General features: G+C 39.7%; 1 protein-coding gene across 6 annotated transcripts in view; it reads right to left on the minus strand.

The window, feature by feature from the left end:
* TTLL5 (tubulin tyrosine ligase like 5) overlaps nt 1-19,649 on the minus strand; it is a 120,055-nt gene extending 100,406 nt beyond the window's left edge. For 4 of the 6 annotated variants that reach the window (XM_021715595.1, XM_021715594.1, XM_021715593.1 and 1 more), the window contains exons 1-4: nt 19,227-19,497; nt 17,702-17,870; nt 13,351-13,457; nt 704-786 (exon numbers count right to left, since the gene is read on the minus strand). In XM_021715595.1, coding sequence (XP_021571270.1) covers nt 704-786; nt 13,351-13,457; nt 17,702-17,775 — 264 coding nt within the window. In that variant the 5' untranslated portion in view covers nt 17,776-17,870; nt 19,227-19,497. The other 2 variants (XM_021715592.1, XM_021715596.1) reach the window with 2 other exon arrangements.
* Nucleotides 19,650-19,771: the final 122 nt, after the last annotated feature.

Here is a 19,771-nt window from a genome sequence, read left to right on the forward strand (position 1 = left end):
CCCTTCCGCCTCAGCCTTCCGAGTAGCCGGAATTACAGGCGCGCGCTACCACACCCGACTGATTTTTTTATTTATTGTAGAGATGGGGTCTCGCCTGCCCAGGCGGGTCTCGAACCCGCGGGCTCAGGCAATCCACTCACCTCAGCCTCCCAAAGGCGTGGGATAGAATGTGATTCTTGAGCAGAGAAAGGCACAAGAACAATGAATGGAGTCCAGTCACTTCCATGACAGTGCCCTGAGATGATCTAGAAAATTCCTGTTCCTAGATCCCTGGGGTTGTCCTCTCTCCTTCCAAAGTCCTGCCTTTTCAAGTTTTTCCTCTGATTCCACTAGCTACCCTCTGCACACCTTTCCTACAAAACCAAATCATTTTTGGTTTAAGGAAAGCAGAGTCTGTTTCTGTTGCCTGCAATCAAAGAACATTAATGGGTATCAGACAATTCCATATGGGCAACCGTGCCTCTAAACCAAGCCTAAGAACATAGCAAGAAAAATAATTTTGTAAAAAATCCTATGGAAATATGTTCCATGTATTGCAAGGAGAAACTGGGAAAGCCACTCAGAACTCCAATCTGAGTTCTACATCATCTGCACTGGTCCCACATACCTCCTAGAGCTGGCCCTGTTAATTGGTAAAGTCAGTTAGGTGGCTAGAATTTTCAGCTTCTGAGCAGATCAGGTGACGTAGCAAAAATGAACTTACTTCATGAAATCCATGGGCTGTCAGAATGCTGCGTACCAGGCGACTGTCAGTTCTCACAATCTTGTAAGACAAATGATACCGTTCTAAAGAAAAACAAAGAATCAAGTTTGGTAACCAGAAAGTTAACTGTGGAGACAAATAATCTGTAAGATGATGGCTTGTTCAATTATACTCAATAGCATTAATACTTCTACCCTAGCTGAACTCGGTGGCTCAGCCTGTAATCCCACGCCTTTGGAGGCTGAGGTGAGTGGATGGCCTGAGCCCGCGGGTTCGAGACCCGCCTGGGCAGCGAGACCTCATCTCTACAAAAAATCAAAAAATCAGCCAGGCGTGGTAGTGCATGCCTATAATTCTGGCTACTTGGAAGGCTGAGGCGGAAGGATCGCCGGAACCCAGCAGGTCGAGGCTGCGGTGGCCGGGAGCGGCCACTGCACTCCAGTCTGGGTGACAGAGTGAGACTCCAACTCAAAAAAAAAAAAAAAAAAATACTTCTACCCTTAAAACTACGACAAATAAATTGAAGATCATTTTAAACCAAGGGCTTGTAACCCGAGACTCACTGGAATTCACTAAACATGGATAGGGAGAAAAATTACGTGGTTGTTTTCATTCGCTACTATTTGAAATTTAACAATAACTTCAATTAGGAAGGCAGGCAAGAAAGTAGGCAGTATTAACATATTAGTGACCCTGACACCAATAGGTATCAGATATTTTCAACTATTTTACAGTTGTTACAATTATCTCAAGATGTCACTTATTCTTATAGTATTTAAAAATTATGGTAGTTAACAAACCTCCCACTAGCTAATAAAAAAGCACATACATCACAAATTCTAAAAAAATATTTTGATTACTACGTTTCAGCACAATTACCTTTGTAATAACTTATATATATTTTTATCTACTTAAAAACATTTTTCTGGGCCAGGCTCAGTGGCTCAGCCTGTAATCCCAGCAATTTGGGAGGCCGAGGCAAGTGGACTGCCAGAGCATGTGGGTTTGAGACCAGCCCAGGCAACTTGGCGAGACCTCGTCTCTGCAATAAAATAAAAAATAGTCGGGCATGGTAGCATGCATCTGTAGTTCCGGTTACTCAGAAGGCTGAGGCGGAAGGATCACTGGAGCCCAGCAGGTCGACACTGGGATGGCTGTGAGCATGCATGCCACTGCACTCCAGCCTGGGCAGAGGAGTGAGACTCTAACTCAAAAAAAAAATTTTTCTGGCCAGGTATGGTGGCTTACATCTATAACCCCAGCACTTTGAGAAGACAAGGTAGGAGGATAACTTGAGGCCAGGAGCTCAAGACCAGCCTGGACAATATAGCAAGACTTCATCTCTACAAACAACATTATTCTTAGACAAGGCCCACAGGTTTCTCCAGACTGCCAATGAGTCTACTGTTCCAAAGAGATTTAGAACCCCTGCTTCAGACAGCCCTCTGTGTCCTATACCGCTGGTTACCATTGTATCTCAGCCCAAACATTAGAAAGTGGTAACCCAAGAACCAAATCCAGCTTGCAGACATGGTTTGTTCATTCCTCATGGTGCTCTAAAAATAAGATTAAATTAGCTGCTAACCTTTTGAAATTGGAAGTATGCATATAAAAAACTAGATTTATGGGCTTCTCTTGAAAAATCTAGCAACCCTGGGCTCTCTTCTCTCCAATGGCAAGAGTCAATGGGAGAACTGCAACTGCTCCCTTCAGGACAGGCCTATACTCTTGTTCTGCACAGTGCCACCCTACTTCACCCATTTTCACTTTCTGCCAGGCCCCTGTAAGCATTTGTGCTTGTGACTACTGTCAGAGAAGAAAATTCTGAAACCATGTGAGATTTTTACATATCCCCAGGGATTAGCTTTGCTCTAGACCATTACAATCTCTTCCTATGCACCACTACAAACTGTTGGCAAAAGCTAGCTAAGAGTTCTATGGAAGGATTTTTTAAGTGAACTGCATACTGAATATTTCTAAGTGAGTTTAGTATAGACATTTATGAACGGATTCTAGGACAATATTCAACCTCTATAGTCAAAGACGACCATTCTTTTTATGAGTTTATGTGAAAATATTCATAAATCCCTGCTGCTACTTCCCCAGCCCTGGTAGGAATGCCATATAAACACAGGATGATTAATGTAAAAAAAGCCGGACTCTCCATACTTCTTATTCTTGTGGCAAACTTTAAAGCTGAGTTACAGTTTTTTCCCAATGGCCAGTCACTGTTATGTTGTCTTTGCAGTACACAGCACAAATCGTGTGTCTGCTTCAGTGCAGAACATGACGTAAGAAGCAGTGCAATGCACTGCTTAGGAGTACGCATTCTGATTCCAAGCTGGGGGAGGAAAAGCACAAAATAGGCCTGGACTATCTTGCTATGCCAAAAAAAGAAGAAAAAAAATGCTCAAAACTGACTAGGGAGCTGTCACAAAGAGTTTGAAGGGGCTCCCAACAGCCAAACTTGAGACAACTTAAACATAAAAATAAATAGCGAAAAGGCTTATAACACACTTATGAGTCCACACTGAGAAGGAGGTGGAAAGGCTGCTATAATAGATTACAACACTTGGCAGCTTAAATGCAAGTTAATTTTCTTATAGTTCTGTAGGTCAGAAGTCTAACACAGGTCTCATCGGGCTAAAGTCAAGGCATCGACAGGGATGGGTTCTTTTTGTTGGCTCTTGGTAGGATTTACTTCCCTCCTTTTTCCAGCTTCCAGTGGCCACCCCATTCCTTGGCTTGTGGCTTATGGCCTCCTTCCTCCATCTTTGAAGCTAACAAGGTGGGTCCAGCTCTTCTCACACCACAACACTCTGACCTATTCTACCTCCTCCTCCCATTTTAAAGAATCCTTGTGATTATGTTGGACCCACTTGGATAATACAAGATGATGTCCTTATCTTAAGGTCAGTTGATAGGCAACCATAATTCCATCTACAACCTTTGCCATGTAAGGTAACATATTCAAAGGTTCTGGGAATGAGGAGGCAGACATTTTGGGGGGACTATTATTCTGCCTACCACAGAAGTTCCTAGTTATAGAAAATCTGGTTAATAAATGTACTAGAAAATATAAAAATAGAAAATAACCATTTTACAAAAACCATAAGAGTAAGTGATTCAGACAATAATCAATGGATACCAATGGACACCAATGGTCAAAACTGGTATCACCAATAATGTAAAATAATGATAGCATATACTTTTAAATGTGATATACCGAGAAGAACACAACTTCTCCCCAAATGATATTCCTAAACGTTTTTTAAATTCTGAATCTAAACAATTAAATATAATTAGACTTAAGGTTATCTTTAAAATGTCTGGAATCTTAAAAATGTCAATGTTATAAAAGACTAAAAGAAAAAAAGTTTATCCTTCCACCTTAGCCTTCCAAGTAGCTGGAAGAAAAAAAAAGTCTGGTAAATACCTGTAGATTAAAGTAGACTAAAGAAATATGACAACTAAATGAAATCTTTGATTGGATCCTGGAGAGAAAAACAAAAGGTTACTATAAAGGACAATACTGGAACAATGGGGAAATGTGCATAGGGACTGTAGAGTCGATAATATTTTACCAATGACATATCATTGTGCTTATAGAGAAGATGCTCTTACTCTCAGGAGAGACTTGCTGAATAAAGTATCAAGTCATGAAATACTTGAACTAATTCTCAAGTGGTTAAGAGAGACAAATACAGCAAAATGTTAGTACTTGGTGATTCTAGGGCAAAGGTGTCTGTGTGTGTTCACTATACTATTCTTGCACTTGTCTAAATGTTTTTAATTTTTCTAAGTAAAATGTTTAGAATGATAACCATGTTCATTAACTTCTCCATTTTTGCCCATGAAAAGCCAAAGCGTCATCAACAATGTGGTGACTGCTGAAGACAGAGACAGACTATACCTGATTCTGGGCACGCTCTGCAGTGCCTGCCTCTCAGCACCAGGCCATGGGGAAGCTGAGCAGTTAACCGTGTGTGGAAAACAGACAGTGGGTACACGGGGGTGGAGAGAGAAGGCGGAGTAATAAGAGTATGTCTCCAGAGCCAAAGCATCAGGGTTCAAATCCTGGCTCTACCACTTCCTGTCTGTTACCTTCAATAAGTTATTTAACTTCTCCATGCTCTACTTCCTCCCCTGTAAAATGGAGTTAGCAATAACAGCACTTACCCCACGGGGTACTTGTAAGCACAAAATCAGTTAATACACGTAAAGCTTTAGAATAGTTTTTGCTGTATAGTAAAAATCATATATATATAAAAAAGTAAATACATAGTAAAAATAACTATTAACACATTGTACATATATGGCAACTAAAAAAGTTAAATGCTATTAATAATCTTTCTCCTGCTTCTAATATAGAAGAAAACACAATCACTACTGCACTCAGTGGCAAGTCTGAGTTTTACAGTACATAAATAGCAAGTAGTGACCCTTCCCTTCTAATCAATACCACTAGTTATAACCCAACTCAGATACAGTGAACACACTCCACAAGGGGAGTACAAGAAAGGAAGGATGGAATGGACAGAACAACCATCACTGCTGGGGATTTGTAATTCCTATAGTTCATTCTGTGTCCAACAGCCCTCCGTGTCCACCAATACTTGAGAGCAGTATATCCTAGACCAGAGGTTATAAACTGGTGACCCAAGGACCAGACCCAGTCAGCAGACAAGGTTTGTTTATCATTCATGGTGTTTCACTATAAAACTGAATTAATTGCTAATCTTTGAAAATTGGAAGAATTCATATAGCAATCTAGATTTCTGGGCGTCTCTTGAAAAACCTGACAACCTTGGAATGATGGTTAATTTTGTGTCAACTTGACTGTGCCACAAGATAGTAAACATTATTTCTGGTGTATCTGTGAGGGTATCTCCAGATGAGATTAGCATTTACACCTGTGGACTGAGTAAAGCAGATTGCCCTCCACAACATGGCAGGCATCATCCAATCCTTTGAAGGCTAGAATAAAACAAAAGGTGGTTGAATTCACTCTTTGCTGATGGAGCTAGGTCACAGATCTTCTCTGCCCTCCATACTCCTGGTTCTCAGGTATTCAGATTCTAACTAGAATCTATATCATTGGCTCTCTGGGTCTCCAGTCTTCAAATGATACCAACAGCTTTTCTGGGTCTCCAGTTTGCAGATGGCAGTTTAAAGGGACTTTTTAGCTTCCATAATTGCATGACCCAATACCATAAAATAAATCTATCTCTCTGTCTCAGTCTTTGTCTCTGTTTCTGTTCCCCCTCACCCCACCCCCCCAACCATTGGTTCTGTTTCTCTGGAGAATCCTGACTAGTACACCTGAGCATTCTCTCCCATGACAAGTCACCTGGAGAACTGCAACTACAAACTGAACTTGCCCAACTGCCCAAGAAAGAACCACTTCATCCCATGTTTTCCTACATATAAAATCAAGAAGCAAGCAAGGCATGGTTCTCCTTGACTACCAGCGAACTGCCAGATACGCTGTTTCTGAGCTTGTGAATAGACACTGTATCAACCTCACCAAGGAACAGCAGAATCTCCTATTCTCCAACCACTTGCATGTACCCCAAGAGGCAACCTGAAGTGCCTGAACCCCTGGCAAATTCCAGAGTTGACTGCACCAGAGCAGAGCAAATGAAAACAGGAACCGATAATCAAACTGTCAGCACATAGGTACCTGGGAAGTAAGGAAGTGCCCTCAGGAATTTGGACAAAAATAGAATGGAAAACCAGAATAAAAATGAAGCTGACATTTCTTACTTTTCAAAGACCAAGATCACCCTTACAGGCAACATAGTGTAGCTGTGCCCTAGTATCAGAAAATTAGGTTACCTAGGATTAGGATTAGGATATCTGCACTGTCCAATACAGTAGTCACTAGCTACATGTGACTAAGGAGCACTTGAAATGGGACTAGAGTGACAAAGAAACTAAATTTTAAATTGTATTTAACTCCAATTAATTCAAATTTAAGAGCTAATATCTGATTTAGTTACTGGAAAACCTGTTTGAAACAACTTGAATATACAAATTTAGTTTTTCAACTATAACATTTATGAAATTTAAATACAGATCAAATATTTCCAATGAAAATTCTGCAGTAAATTGAGATGCTCTACTAAGTGTAAAATGCATACTACATGTAAAATGTCTCATTAATGATTTTTACTGAGTAAATGCAGAAATAATGTTTTGATGATATACGGGGTTAAACAAAACATTATTAAAATTAATTTCACCTTGTTTTCACTTTTTGAAATAATGCTACTAGAAATTTTCAATCACATATATAGCTTGCATCATACATCTATTGCTAGTCTATACAAATACAGAACACAACTTAAAATACTTATGTTGCCTCTAACATACAATTCCATTTGCATGTTTAAAGTACATATAATTTGGGGGAAAAAAACAGGGTTATAATGAGGAAAAAACCATGTTCCTGGCACATTTCACAAATAAAGCATGAGAAATTATATTGCACCCAAAATAATAACAATGAATTCAATGAAACATTTAATAAACAGAAAAAACAAAGTTGGCATCTAACACTATGAGATCAACAGAAGATAACTAATGTCTCAGATATACTTCTCAAGGGGATTTAACTGCAGGCTTATGATCTGAGCAGATCTATGTCATCTACTCAAGAGAGCCAAAAAAACAAAAGTTACAGACTGAGAGTATTTAATAATTCAGAAAACAGAGGCAGCAACTAGCAATAGTCATTCAAATTATTCTTTTCATAAAGGAAGGTGAAGAAAACTATTAAACTTCGAGAAACTGAGAAAGAGAAATTCAAAAACAGATTTTGAGAAAAGCTTAGTGGCTTTTTTTTATATCACAAGAACGTGTAAAGAAAAAAAACATCTGGTTCTAGAAAATAGTAATTGCATAAATAGATGACTACATTGATAGATTTTTTTCCAATAAATGTTAAGTATTCGGAAAAAAAGAAGGTATGCCTATTGCCATGGAATAGATTATGTAACAAGCAGACCAAAGGAAGCATGTTTGGGGGGGATTATTTACTTCTGTTGTTTTTATCCAACTTTTATATTTTGGCTCGAATCATATTTAGAGCATGTTTCTCAGCAAAGAGCCTACAATTACTCAGGCTTCAGAGAACATGAATGAACTGCATCCCTTTAAGTGATACCTAGCAACCTGCTGAGGAGACTAGAACAAGGACTCCTGAGGAGGGATAGGGATTCAAACCCCAGAAGCAGGTGCTCACAGTCCTCTGAACTCCTGGCTTATTATGTGGCAATGACAAACCTTAAAATCATTTTAAAGTAGAACAGATGCTATTCAACAAATAGAATAAGCAGCACATGTTTTGAGTACCTACTATGCACCCAACACTAAATAATCTCATTTAATCTTCCCAACACCTGCAAAGTAGATATTATCTCCATTTTATTCATAATGAAACTGGTTAAGAGAGTATGAGTGACTTGCTGAAGACTCACAGTTAGGAAATGCAAAAGCTGGAATTTGAACCAATGACTGAAAACCCAAGTATAGACCTTTTCCACTCTACCACATAACAGTTTTGATCCACAGCATTATAACCTTTAAGATAGCTACATGTTAGCCCCAGGACTCAGAGCACTGTTTAAAATCCAAGAGGAGTAGAGATAAATGAAACTGAAAAAATAAAACAATACAGAAAATAAGCAAAACCAAAAGTTGGATCTTTAAAGTTGGATCTTTAAAATAACCAACAGGACTGGGTGCAATGGTTCATACTTGTAAATTCCAGCACTTTGGGAGGCTGAGGTGGGAGAATCATTTTAGACCAGGAGTTCAAGACTAGACTGGGCAACATAACAAGAACTAGTCTCTACAAAAAATGTTTTAAGAATTAGTTGAAGGCTGGGCTCGGTAGCTCAGTCTGTAATCCCAACACTTTGGGAGGTCAAGACAAGTGGATTGCCTGACCCTGGGGGTTTGAGACCAGCCTGGGCAACTTGGCAAGACCTCATCTCTACAATAAATGAAAAATGAGCCAGGCGTGATAGCACGTGCCTGTAGTTCCAGCTACGTGAAAGGCTGAGGCAGAAGGATCACCAGAGCCAGCAGGTCAATGCTGGGGTGCCATGAGCATGCCACTGCACTCCAGCCTAGGCAACGGAGTGAGACTTCAACTAAAAAAAAAAAAAAAAAAAAAAAAAATTAGCTGGTCATGGTGATGTGCACCTGTAGTCCTGTTACTTGAGAGGCTGAGGAGGGAGGATCAATTGGGTCCAGGAATTTGAGTATGCAGTGAACTATGACTGCACCCTGCACTCCAGTCTGGGTGACAAAGAGAGATCCTATCTCAAAAAAGTAAAATAAAATAACCCACAAAATTGCCAAATCTTTCACAGGACTAAGAAAAAAAGACTCAATTACTAAGATCGGAGATGAAAGGGGGGAACATTACTACTGACCTTACAGAAATAAAAAGATTTAAAAAACTACAATTGTATGGAAACAAATTAATAAGCTAAATAAAATAGACAAATACCTAGAAACACACAAACTACCAAAACTGACTAAAGAAGAAATAGGAAATATAAGTAGACCTATAACAAGTGAAGGCTACAGAGAATTCATTCTATAAGGTTAGGATTACTCTGATATCAAAGTTAGACAAAGGCATCAGAAGAAAACTATAGACCAGTACCCCTTATGAATAAAGTAACAAAAGTCTTCAGCTAAATACCAGCAAACCAAATTCAACAGCAAATTAAAAGGATTATACACCCTGAGCAAGTAGGATTTATCTCAGGAATGTGAGGAATGATTCAACACACAAAAAGTCAGCAGTGTAATACATGACATTAATAGAATAAAGGGAAAAAATGTTCATCTCAATTTATGTAGAAAAACACTTTAACAAAATTCAACACCTTTTCATGAAAAAAACACAAAAAACTAGGAACAGATGGGAACTTTCACAACATGATAAAGGACATTTATGAAAAACCCACAACATCACACTGAACAGTGAAAGGCAAGAAAGCTTTCCCTCTATGGTCAGGAAAATGACAAAGATGCACTCTTTCTATTCAACATTGTACTGGAAATTCTAGCCAGAGAAATTAGGCAAGAAAAAGATATAAAAGGCAACCAGGTTGGAAAGGAAGAAGTAAAATTCTCTCTATTTGTAGATGACATGTTCTATTTAGGCAATCTTAAGAAATACGTAGGCCGGGCTCAGTGGCTCAGCCTGTAATCCCCGCACTTTGGGAGGCCGAGGTAAGTGGATTGTCTGAGTCCATGGGTTCAAGACCAGCCTGGGCAACTTGGCGAGACCTCGTTTCTACAATAAATAAAAAATTAGGCCAGGCACGGCGGCTCAGCCTGTAATCCCAGCATTTTGGGAGGCTGACGGGAGAGGACCGCCTGAGCCCAGGGGTTCAAGACCAGCCTGGGCAACTTGGTGAGACCTCGTCTCTACAGTAAAAATCACAGAAACTAGCCAGACATGGTAGCATGTGTCTGTAGTTCCAGCTACTTGGAAGGCTGAGGTGGAAGGATCACCTAAGCCCAATAGGTCAAGGCTGCAGTGGCTGTGAACGTGCCACTGTACTCCAGCCTAGGCGACAAGAGTGAGACTTCAACTCAAAAATAAATAAATAGACAGCTGGGTGTGACAGCCCATGCCTGTAGTTCCGGCTACTTGGAAGGCTGAGGCAGAAGGATTGCCGGAGCCTAGCAGGTCAACATTGTGGTGGCCGTAAGCATGCCATTGCACTCCAGCCTGGGCGACAGAGTGAGACTCCAACTCAAAAAAAAAAAAAGAAAAAAATATACACAAACAAAAAACCATTAGAGCTAATACACAAATCCTGAAAGGTTTCAGGATACAAGATCAATATACAAAACTCAAGTGCATTTCTATACACTAGCAATTATCAACCCAAAAATGAAATCGAGAAAACAACTCTATTTATAATAACATCAAAAAGAATAAAACATTAGGAATAATTTAACCAAAAATGTACCAGACTCATACACTGAAACGACAAAACATTGCTGAAAAAAATTAAAGCTGCCCAAATACTTGGAAATGCATCCAATTGGACTGGAAGACTTAATAGTGTTAAGACAGCAACGCTCTCAAAAGTGATTTACAGATTCAGTGTGCTCCCTCTCAACATCCCAACAGTCATTTCTGAAGAATTTGAAAAGCCAATCCTTCAATTCAATTCAATCCTACAATTCAATCCTACAATTGCAATGCAATTGCAAGGGACCCTGAAAAACATATTGAAAAAGAACAACATTAAAGGTCTCACACTCCCTAATTTCAAAATATAATACAAAGGTGTACATTAATTGCCCTTCCCCTATCTTGGGGAGGTGACTCTCTTCTCTCTTTCTCTCTAATTTACTTTCTAAATAAATGATATTTTCTAATCTAAAAAAAAAAAACCCAAAGGTACATTAATCAAAACAGTATGGTAATAGCATAAGAAAAATACACAAGTCAATGGAATATTAAGAGTCCATATACAAACCCATACATCTATGTCCAACTGATTTTCAACAATAAAGCCAAGACCATTCAGTCGGGAAAAAAATAGTCTCTTCAACAAACTGTTCTGACACAACTGGATATCCAAATGCAAAAGCATTAAGGCAGACCCTTATCTAACACTATATTTTTAAAAAATTAACTCAGAATATATCAAAGACTTTTTTAGCTCTAACCATATGAGCTTCAGTAGTAAAACTCCTAGGAAAAAACATAGGGATCATAACTCTAGGTTAGGCAATGTTTTTTTAGATATGACACCAAAAGTATAAGCAACAAAAGAAAAACTACATAAATTGGATGTTACAAAACTAAAATATTTTGCTCATGAATGAATACATGAGCAAGAGAATGAAAAGACAATCCACAGAATAGGAACATTTGCCAATCATATATATGGTCTAGCATCCAGAATATACAAAGAACTCTTACAACTCAACAACAAAAGAGATAACTAATTTTTTTAAATAGGCAAAGGGCTTGAATAAACATTTCTGCAAAGAAGATATACAAATAAGTAACAAGCACATGAAAAGATACTCAATGTCATCAGTCACTAAGGAAATGCAAACCAAAATCACAACCAGCCAACCGCAGTGGCTCACATCTGTAATCCCAGCACTCTGGGAGATGGAAGCGAGAGGACTGCCTGAACCCATGGGTCTGAGACCAGCCTGGGCAACTTGGCGAGACCTCGTCTCTACAATAAATCAAAAAATTAGCCAGGCTCAGTGCCATGCACCTGTAGTTTCAGCTACTTGAAAAGCTGAGGCAGAAGGATCGCCTGAGCCCAGCGGGCCGAGGCTGCAGTGGCCATTAGCGTGCTACTGCACTCCAGCCTGGGTGACAGAGAGAGACTCCTACTCAAAAAAACAAACAAAAAAAATCACAACCAGATACCATTTCATATTCACTATAATCTAAAACATGGAAAATAATAAATGTTAGTGAGGATGTGGACAAATTGGAGCCTGTATACACTGTTGGTGAGAATGTAAAATGGTACAGCCATTACGGAAAAGAGTTTGATAGTTCTTAGTAAGTTAAACATACAATTACCATATGGCCTGGCAATTCCATTCCTATGTATACCCAAAATAACTCATAACAGGTGTTCAAACAACAATTTGTTCACGAACAGTCACAGCAGCACTATTCACAATATACAAAAAGATGGAAACAACAAAAATGTCCATCAACTGATGACTAAATAAACAAAATGTCCCACACACTGGAATTATTATTCAGTCAGGAAAAGGAATGAAGAACTGACACATCTACATGGATAAACCTTGAAAAGTGAAAGAAGCCAGACACAAAAGGCCACATATCATATGATTCCATTTATTTGAAATATCCAAAATATGCAAATTCATAGAGAAAGAAAGTAGATTAGCACCAGGGACTAATGGTATAAGGGAATGGAGAGTGACTGCTTATGGGCACAGGCTTTACTCTTGGGATAATGAAAATGTTCAGGAACTTCACAGTGGTAATGGCTGTACAACACTGTGGATATACTAAGTAACAAGGACCTGTACACTCTACAACAGTTAAATAATAAATTTTATGTATATTTTACCACAATTTGAAGAAAAAGACCAGTACAGTGGCTCATGGTTATAATCCCAGCACTTTGGCAGGCTGAGAAGGGAAGATAGCTTGACTCCAGGAATTCATGACCAGCCTGGACAACATAGAGAGATCTTGTCTCCACAAAATCAAAAAAGCCAGGTGTGGTAGTGCACCTGTAGCCACAACTACTCAGGAGGCTGAGACAGAAGGATTGCCTGAGCCCAGGAGTCAAGGCTGCAGTGAGCCATTACACTTCATTACACTCCAACCTGGGTAACAGAGTAAAACTCTGACTCAAAAAAAATTATATATATTTACATACACACACATGTATATATAATTCTGGGAAAAAAATTAGAGGAAAAACATAAGCAGAAAACAAGTTAAGCAATTATAATCTCTGAAGCATAACAACTCAATAGATTTTTCTTATGACCAAGGCCCTTTCCCTATCTATATATCATATCAATTTCTTCAAGACAATGTTGTCAGGGCCATGTCCAAGTCTGTCATGTATGGGAGAGCTTATACCCACCTCCAATAACTCGAATATTGTTGTCCTTTGTCAGAATAGCCTCAGCATGGAATACCAAAACTGGAATTCTCCGGCAGCCTCCAGTCCACATGATGCATGGATGATCCCTACAACCATACAAAGGCTTCATTAATTTACAGCTCACCATCTAAATTCACTGCTGAAGCAAATTACTATGGCTTGCTGCTTAGCAACTTTCCCATTCCTTCTGGAATAAGAATCCCAAATATCCTGTGGGCAATCACTCTTCTCCTGCTCTTAGCCATGTGTCTATTTAGGATTAACTCCAGAGATGGACCTGTTCCAGAGAGGGGCCTTGAATGGTTTCAGTCAATCAGGGTAGTTCATCATTCAGTTACTAATTGATTCAGAAATGGACACGTAAACCAACTGGAGCCCATGAGTGTTAGGAGACATGTTCTGAGACCCTCTGGAACAGCAGTGCTTTCTTTCTCTTCTGTAGCAGCTACAGGTGATGGCCCCTCTTCCTCTTGCTGATGTTGAATGAAAATGAGAAGTCTGGAACTGCAACTTTGTGACTTTGAGGGGAGAACCTGAAGCTGTTAGGAGGAAGTCAGTGGGAGCTTGACTCAAAGGAGAGAAACGATATTCTGGGTGTTAAAACCAGAGTTGCAGAATCAAGATCTGCCTAAATGAATGAATAAATTGCCTTCATCATTTAGGAAAATTTGAATTATGTTTTAACTCACTGCACACATGAAGAATCCTAACTAATATGTTCACAATAATGTATATACCGCTTTTACACCCATTTTCTCTCTCTCTCTATTTTTATTTTTGAGAAAGCAGGATTTATTGAGAGGACAGAAAAGTTTCCACAGTGGGAAGGGACCCGAAGGGGTTGCCTATACCCATTTTCAAGTCAATTTAATAACTTATCCCAAGATTCTGAGCTAGGAACCCTAAATGAATACAAGTATCCCATATCTTAAAGAAAGCCCACACTAAATAGAGCAGCATATATTTTTCTCCAGTATAAAACAAGAAGGCAGAAAGGAACCTCTAACTTTATTGTCTTTCTCTATCCTCAGGAAATCCCAGCATAGTCAATCTTGGACAGATGGACATTTACTCACAAATTAGAAAAATCTTCAACCTCTTTAGGGCAAGGAGGTAGGAAGAGAAAGAAAATTAAATAAACTGTGTCCCCATTAAGTGCCAGAACGTAAACTAAGTGCTTTCACCTCCCACTTAATCCTCTTGCCTGCACCATGAACTGAAGAAAAAGTGGCTCAGAGAGGTTCAGTAACTTGCCCAAGGTCATACAGCTGTATCAGTAAGGGAACAGGTATTTGAACCCAATGTCTATGTTCTTTCTACCCTTTACCTCCCTAATCACATTGAATGAAGTTCTACACACTGAACACCTTGAATTCAATTCTTGGGGAACTTAAACTAATCAAATCCTTAAATGGAATAAGATCCATTTAGCTAAGATTGACCCTGTTCTTAAAAATTCATATACCCACACCTCTTCCCAAAGGCCACACCACAAATCTCAGGGCCAATTCAGATCCTCCCAATCCAAAGTAAAAAACAGCCACATTGAATGCACAGGCCACTAGGCTCCGAATCTGAGAAGTAAGGCAGCCTTTAGATCTGGCATGAACTACCAACAGCATTTTAGTGAAGAACGAAAAGACACCATCCCTAATTCATTCCCTGTTCTCTAGAAATGGAACGTGGATGCTTATTGTTCTTGTTCTTTGACTCAGTGGTGGTAACCATTTGTGAGAAATGGCATTGACAGAGAACATTTTTTATTAAGAAGGATTTTTTTGTGCCTTGCTTACTTTTTAATGTTAAACACCTGTAAAATGTGGGCATGAGGCCAGATGATTCCTATGGTCTCTTCCAACCTTCATTTTTCCACTGTACAATATTTCTAAGTCAGCAGATAGAGAAAAAACAGGCAGCCTAAACTACAAAGACTTGGACAGAAACTTTGGAAACTATTCAAGAGTCTCTATCTAGCACTAGCTACCAACTGGCACTTCTATGTCTTAGCACTTATAAACAATTGCTGCTACAATTTTTTAAATGCCTGACAAGAATCAGGAACATAATAAACAGATATACAGCTGAGAAGAGCCCAGGCTCTAACTATACTATCTGTAGAAAGCCAAACCTCCAAACAGAGAAATCTTTTCACTTACACCCTACGGAAAGATAAAAGGGAGCAAATGATTAATTCAGTAAGGTCAACTAAAGAAACACTTGCTGCGGATGCAAAATTGTCATGAAAAACATGCTCCCACCAGGTGGTGGTGCTAAAGGGAAAAAATTCAAAATGATTAGGAAAGAGAATTGGAACTTTTTTCAGGGCTAAAGAAACCTAACATCAAGTTCTTATATGAAAGTTTTTATGTCTATTAGGATCCCCAAGCAAAACATCCTCTTTACGATTTGAAATAATGCCATGCAAAACAAGGACTTGCTGGATAGTTTCTATCCCTAAAGTCCAAATACAGCCTACAGATCTGAGCAGATTTTACAGGTGTCTATGGAAATACATCTTTGGATTAAATCAGCATTTTTGGAAGATTCAAAGTCTTCGAACTTCTACATCAGCTTGTATTATGTAAGCCTGCTGTTCCCGGTGTGAACAAGATTGATTTAAGCTTTGTCATGTATACAACAAGTGAGTGGTAGACAGTATAAACTGATGAAACAAGATTAACAGCTAAAAATCACCAGTGGGAGTCTGAAAGGAAGAAGAGCAGAAGGTTCATGAATTTGGAGGGAGGAAGAAGAGGAGCTACACCTTTATTTTCACTCACTTCTACTAAAAATTAGTATTTCTCAATTATGGATATAGGCAACACATCATAGTAGTATTAGCATTATCTGAGCTTTTGAGTCTAACTGAAATTACAGATATTTTTATACTATATTACACTTGTTGTGGATATCTCAAAACATTATTATATTTATTCCTACTTCCAAGTTATGGTAGTTATTAGACTTGCCACCAGATCATATGTGATCACAGTCTGTCTAGACACCAGTGTGATGAGGCTGTACAACAAATGGGCAACAATTACTCTCCCCCTAATCATCAGTCACTAAATGGCAACATCTCACATGGGTGACCCCAACATCGATGTTGCTTTCCAGTATTCCCCATCTATAACTGTTAATCAGAGACAGTGTCATGAGCTTATGCAAATTAAACAAAAACAGTCTTCATGCTGTTGTCTTTGGAAAGTAAAATTTAACTTTCCCAGATTTTGAGTGACCTTATTTGATGTATTGGTAAAAAAGCACATATTACTATATCACAAATTTGTTCTTAAATATTTTGGAAACTGCATTTTAATGTAATTGGTATACTTTGTAAAAATACATATTTTATTTTAGGCACTAAAAATATTATTCAGTTAAGGAATCCATGGCATAAAAAAGGTTAAGAACCCTGATCTAAAAGTAATGTAAATGACTGAATATCACTTATTCATTCATTTAGTTATTAAGTCAGCAAGGATTTATTAAGTATCCACTATAGAATTAGATCAAACTATCTGCAATTATCAGTATCTGTTTTTTACCTACCAAAATGACAATTTCATATAGTTCAACCTAATAGCTGTCAGGTCCAACCTCTAAGCCCACTAATAAGAGAGACAGTAATAGAGTAACAGAACAATCTTGAAAATGGATGCTTGCAGAAGTTAAAAGTTTTGTAAAATGGGAAAGAGGCAGCACACTGAAAGCAAAAAGACACAAGAAGACAAAGTAACCAGAGGGAATTATTCATTTCATTATCCTGAATGAGAATGACCCAGATACACTCTCAAATCTCTATGCTTTTCTATGACCTATCAATGATGAGAAATCTTTCCTCAAAGCTTTATTAATGCTTAATAATTTTTAAAAATTACATTAAGTAATGTAACCTTTTACCTTAGAAGTTCACCATAAACACTAAAACCAGTAAGATTAACACCTTACATTTATATAGCACTTTCTAATTTACAAAGTAATTTCACACACATTATCCTATTAGATTCTAACCACGCCTAAGAGATATCATCTCTACTTGTCAGTTATGCAGCACACACATATCCAGAAGGACTCACAGAGAATCTTTAACTTTGAGCCAGACTCTTTACTCTGTGTCAAGTAATAATTAAAGGAGACAAAAGAGCAAATGGCTTTGATAGCTGATGGGAATGGAATAATAAAACCTTTAATTAGATCACAGAGAGCAGCTAAAACCAGAGTCAGACAATGCCAAAGGAAAGACACTGGGTAAAAGAACATATAAATAAAAGAGAACTATTTTTCATCCTAAAAGCAAAGGATCAAAAGCAGGCTTACAATTACTTACTCTTGGCTTACCACCTCCTCATCCTCTGAGGATGACGCTGTTTCCTCCAGGTCCCGGGCCATCACAACTGGCATTTCCTTTAGGGTCTGTCATGCAGTCAGCAGATGGAGGCCTCAGAGACCTTTCCTTGCAGATTCACTGGATCAAACAATTTGGATGGCACAGATTCCTGCAAAAAAAATCAACTAAACTGAAACACAGGGCAGCTGTCTATTTACTGATTATTGCTGATGATCTTCCAAGTAGAGAGAATAAATTTACTCCTAAATAGTTCCCAACTTCTAGAAGCTTACTTTCTATCAGAATGTCTCAAATGTGCCACAAAAAGGAAGATTTTTTTCAAAGATACTGTCTGTGCTCTTGTGTATGTGAAGGGCCACTCCTAAGTTTCTGTTTCTCTTTTGTCTTTTATATACTAAACCCAATATGCACCAAAAGGGATAGACTCACTTCTGTTTTAGGGCACTCTGAGGTAGGTGGCTGATTCTCTAAAACATAGATTCCTTGCTAGACAAACCTGACCTGGGTTAAAAATAAATAAATAAAAGCTCAGGGTTTAAGAATCTTACCAATATTTATTTAGATTCTACGACAAACATACAGATGCCATCACGCCTACAGTTAAACAAATTAAACAATGAACCCAAAAGTTAATATAGTCTCTTGTGTCAAGGGTCATATAAATAGCTGGGATTGGGGTGGGGTGGGAGGGAACCCACTGCTCTTCCAAATACTCTTAAAACTGATTCTCCCTTACGAAAAACCACAGACATCGATCTAAATCTCAAATAGACATCAATATTAGAAAATTTCCAACACTGCATTTCTAACTTAAAATATTTTTCCCCAGGGAAAAAAAAGAGTACATGTTCATTTTGTGTGTTAGAAGAGGAAATAGAAACTACTGATAAAGTATGTTTAAATAACCATAATCTCACTACTCAGAGATAACCACTTGGAGTCAATCTTTTCAAACATTACTTTTCTATGCCTTCATATATACATATATACGATTAGACAGTAAGTAAGTAAAAAAAAAAAAAAAACCGACCACGATAATGATACCTACAGGTCTGCAGCGGAATGGGAATTTCTAACATTCTCGGTGGCTTCCTTCTAGGGATTCCCAATGGGATTTCTCGACCTTTCCCAAAATGTTGGGAAGTCCTTTAAGTTAAAGAAAACGAAACCTCCCAGCAAGGAAGGGATGCTAGTCTTTCCCTAAGCTGCCAGCGGCACGGGAAGACACAGGGCGATCCAAAGCAGATTAAGGACACTCGCCTAAGGAGACTGCTCGCCCTACAGGGACTTGCCTCTCTGCCCCACCCCCAGCACACCTCAATCCCAGGCAGGTCGCAGGTGCTCTCCAAGAAGGACGAGACCCCACTTCCAGCTCACCCCAATCCCGGGCAGGTGGCAGGTGCTGCCAAGGTAGGACGCCGACCCCCACACCACCACCACTAACCCACACCCCTTCCCGTCCCCTGTCTCCCCCCGCCCCCCCACACACACCTCTCCCGCTCACCATAACCCGGAGCAAGTCTCAGGTGCTGCACCGGGAAGGACAGGACCAGACCTTCAGCTCACCCCAGCCCCAGGCAGGACGCAAGTGCTGCACCGGGAAAGACCGGGCCGCAACTGCAGCGCACCCCAATCTCGGGCAGGTCGCAAGTGCTACCCCGGAGGATAGGATGATCCCGCCGCCGTGATCCCGCCCGGAAGCCGACAGCGGACGAGGCTGAGAGTGAAGCGCAGCAGGCGGCGCCAGCCCGGAGCGGGGAACGCGCCTCCCGGGGGCGTTTACCTTCTCATCTTCCCATGGCTCGGATCGGCAGGCGTGGGCCACGCTGGGCGCCTACCACCCTCCTCCTTCCCCAGCCGGGCTCACGGCCGCCGCTGACGGCTGCTTCCCCCGTTACTACAACAACCAACAAGCAACCGCTCGCTCAGAGCCACTGCGCAGGCGTACGCCGCCCGGCGCCCAGGACGCTCGGCTGCGGGCGCGCACGGATGTCGTCACTGGCACGCACAGATGGCGTAACCTCGCCCGCGCGCGAGTGCAGCGCCTTG

This window comes from Carlito syrichta, unplaced genomic scaffold (genome assembly GCF_000164805.1).
Source record: "Carlito syrichta isolate Samal-C Ts95f unplaced genomic scaffold, Tarsius_syrichta-2.0.1 Scaffold307214, whole genome shotgun sequence".
NCBI lineage: Eukaryota > Metazoa > Chordata > Mammalia > Primates > Tarsiidae > Carlito > Carlito syrichta.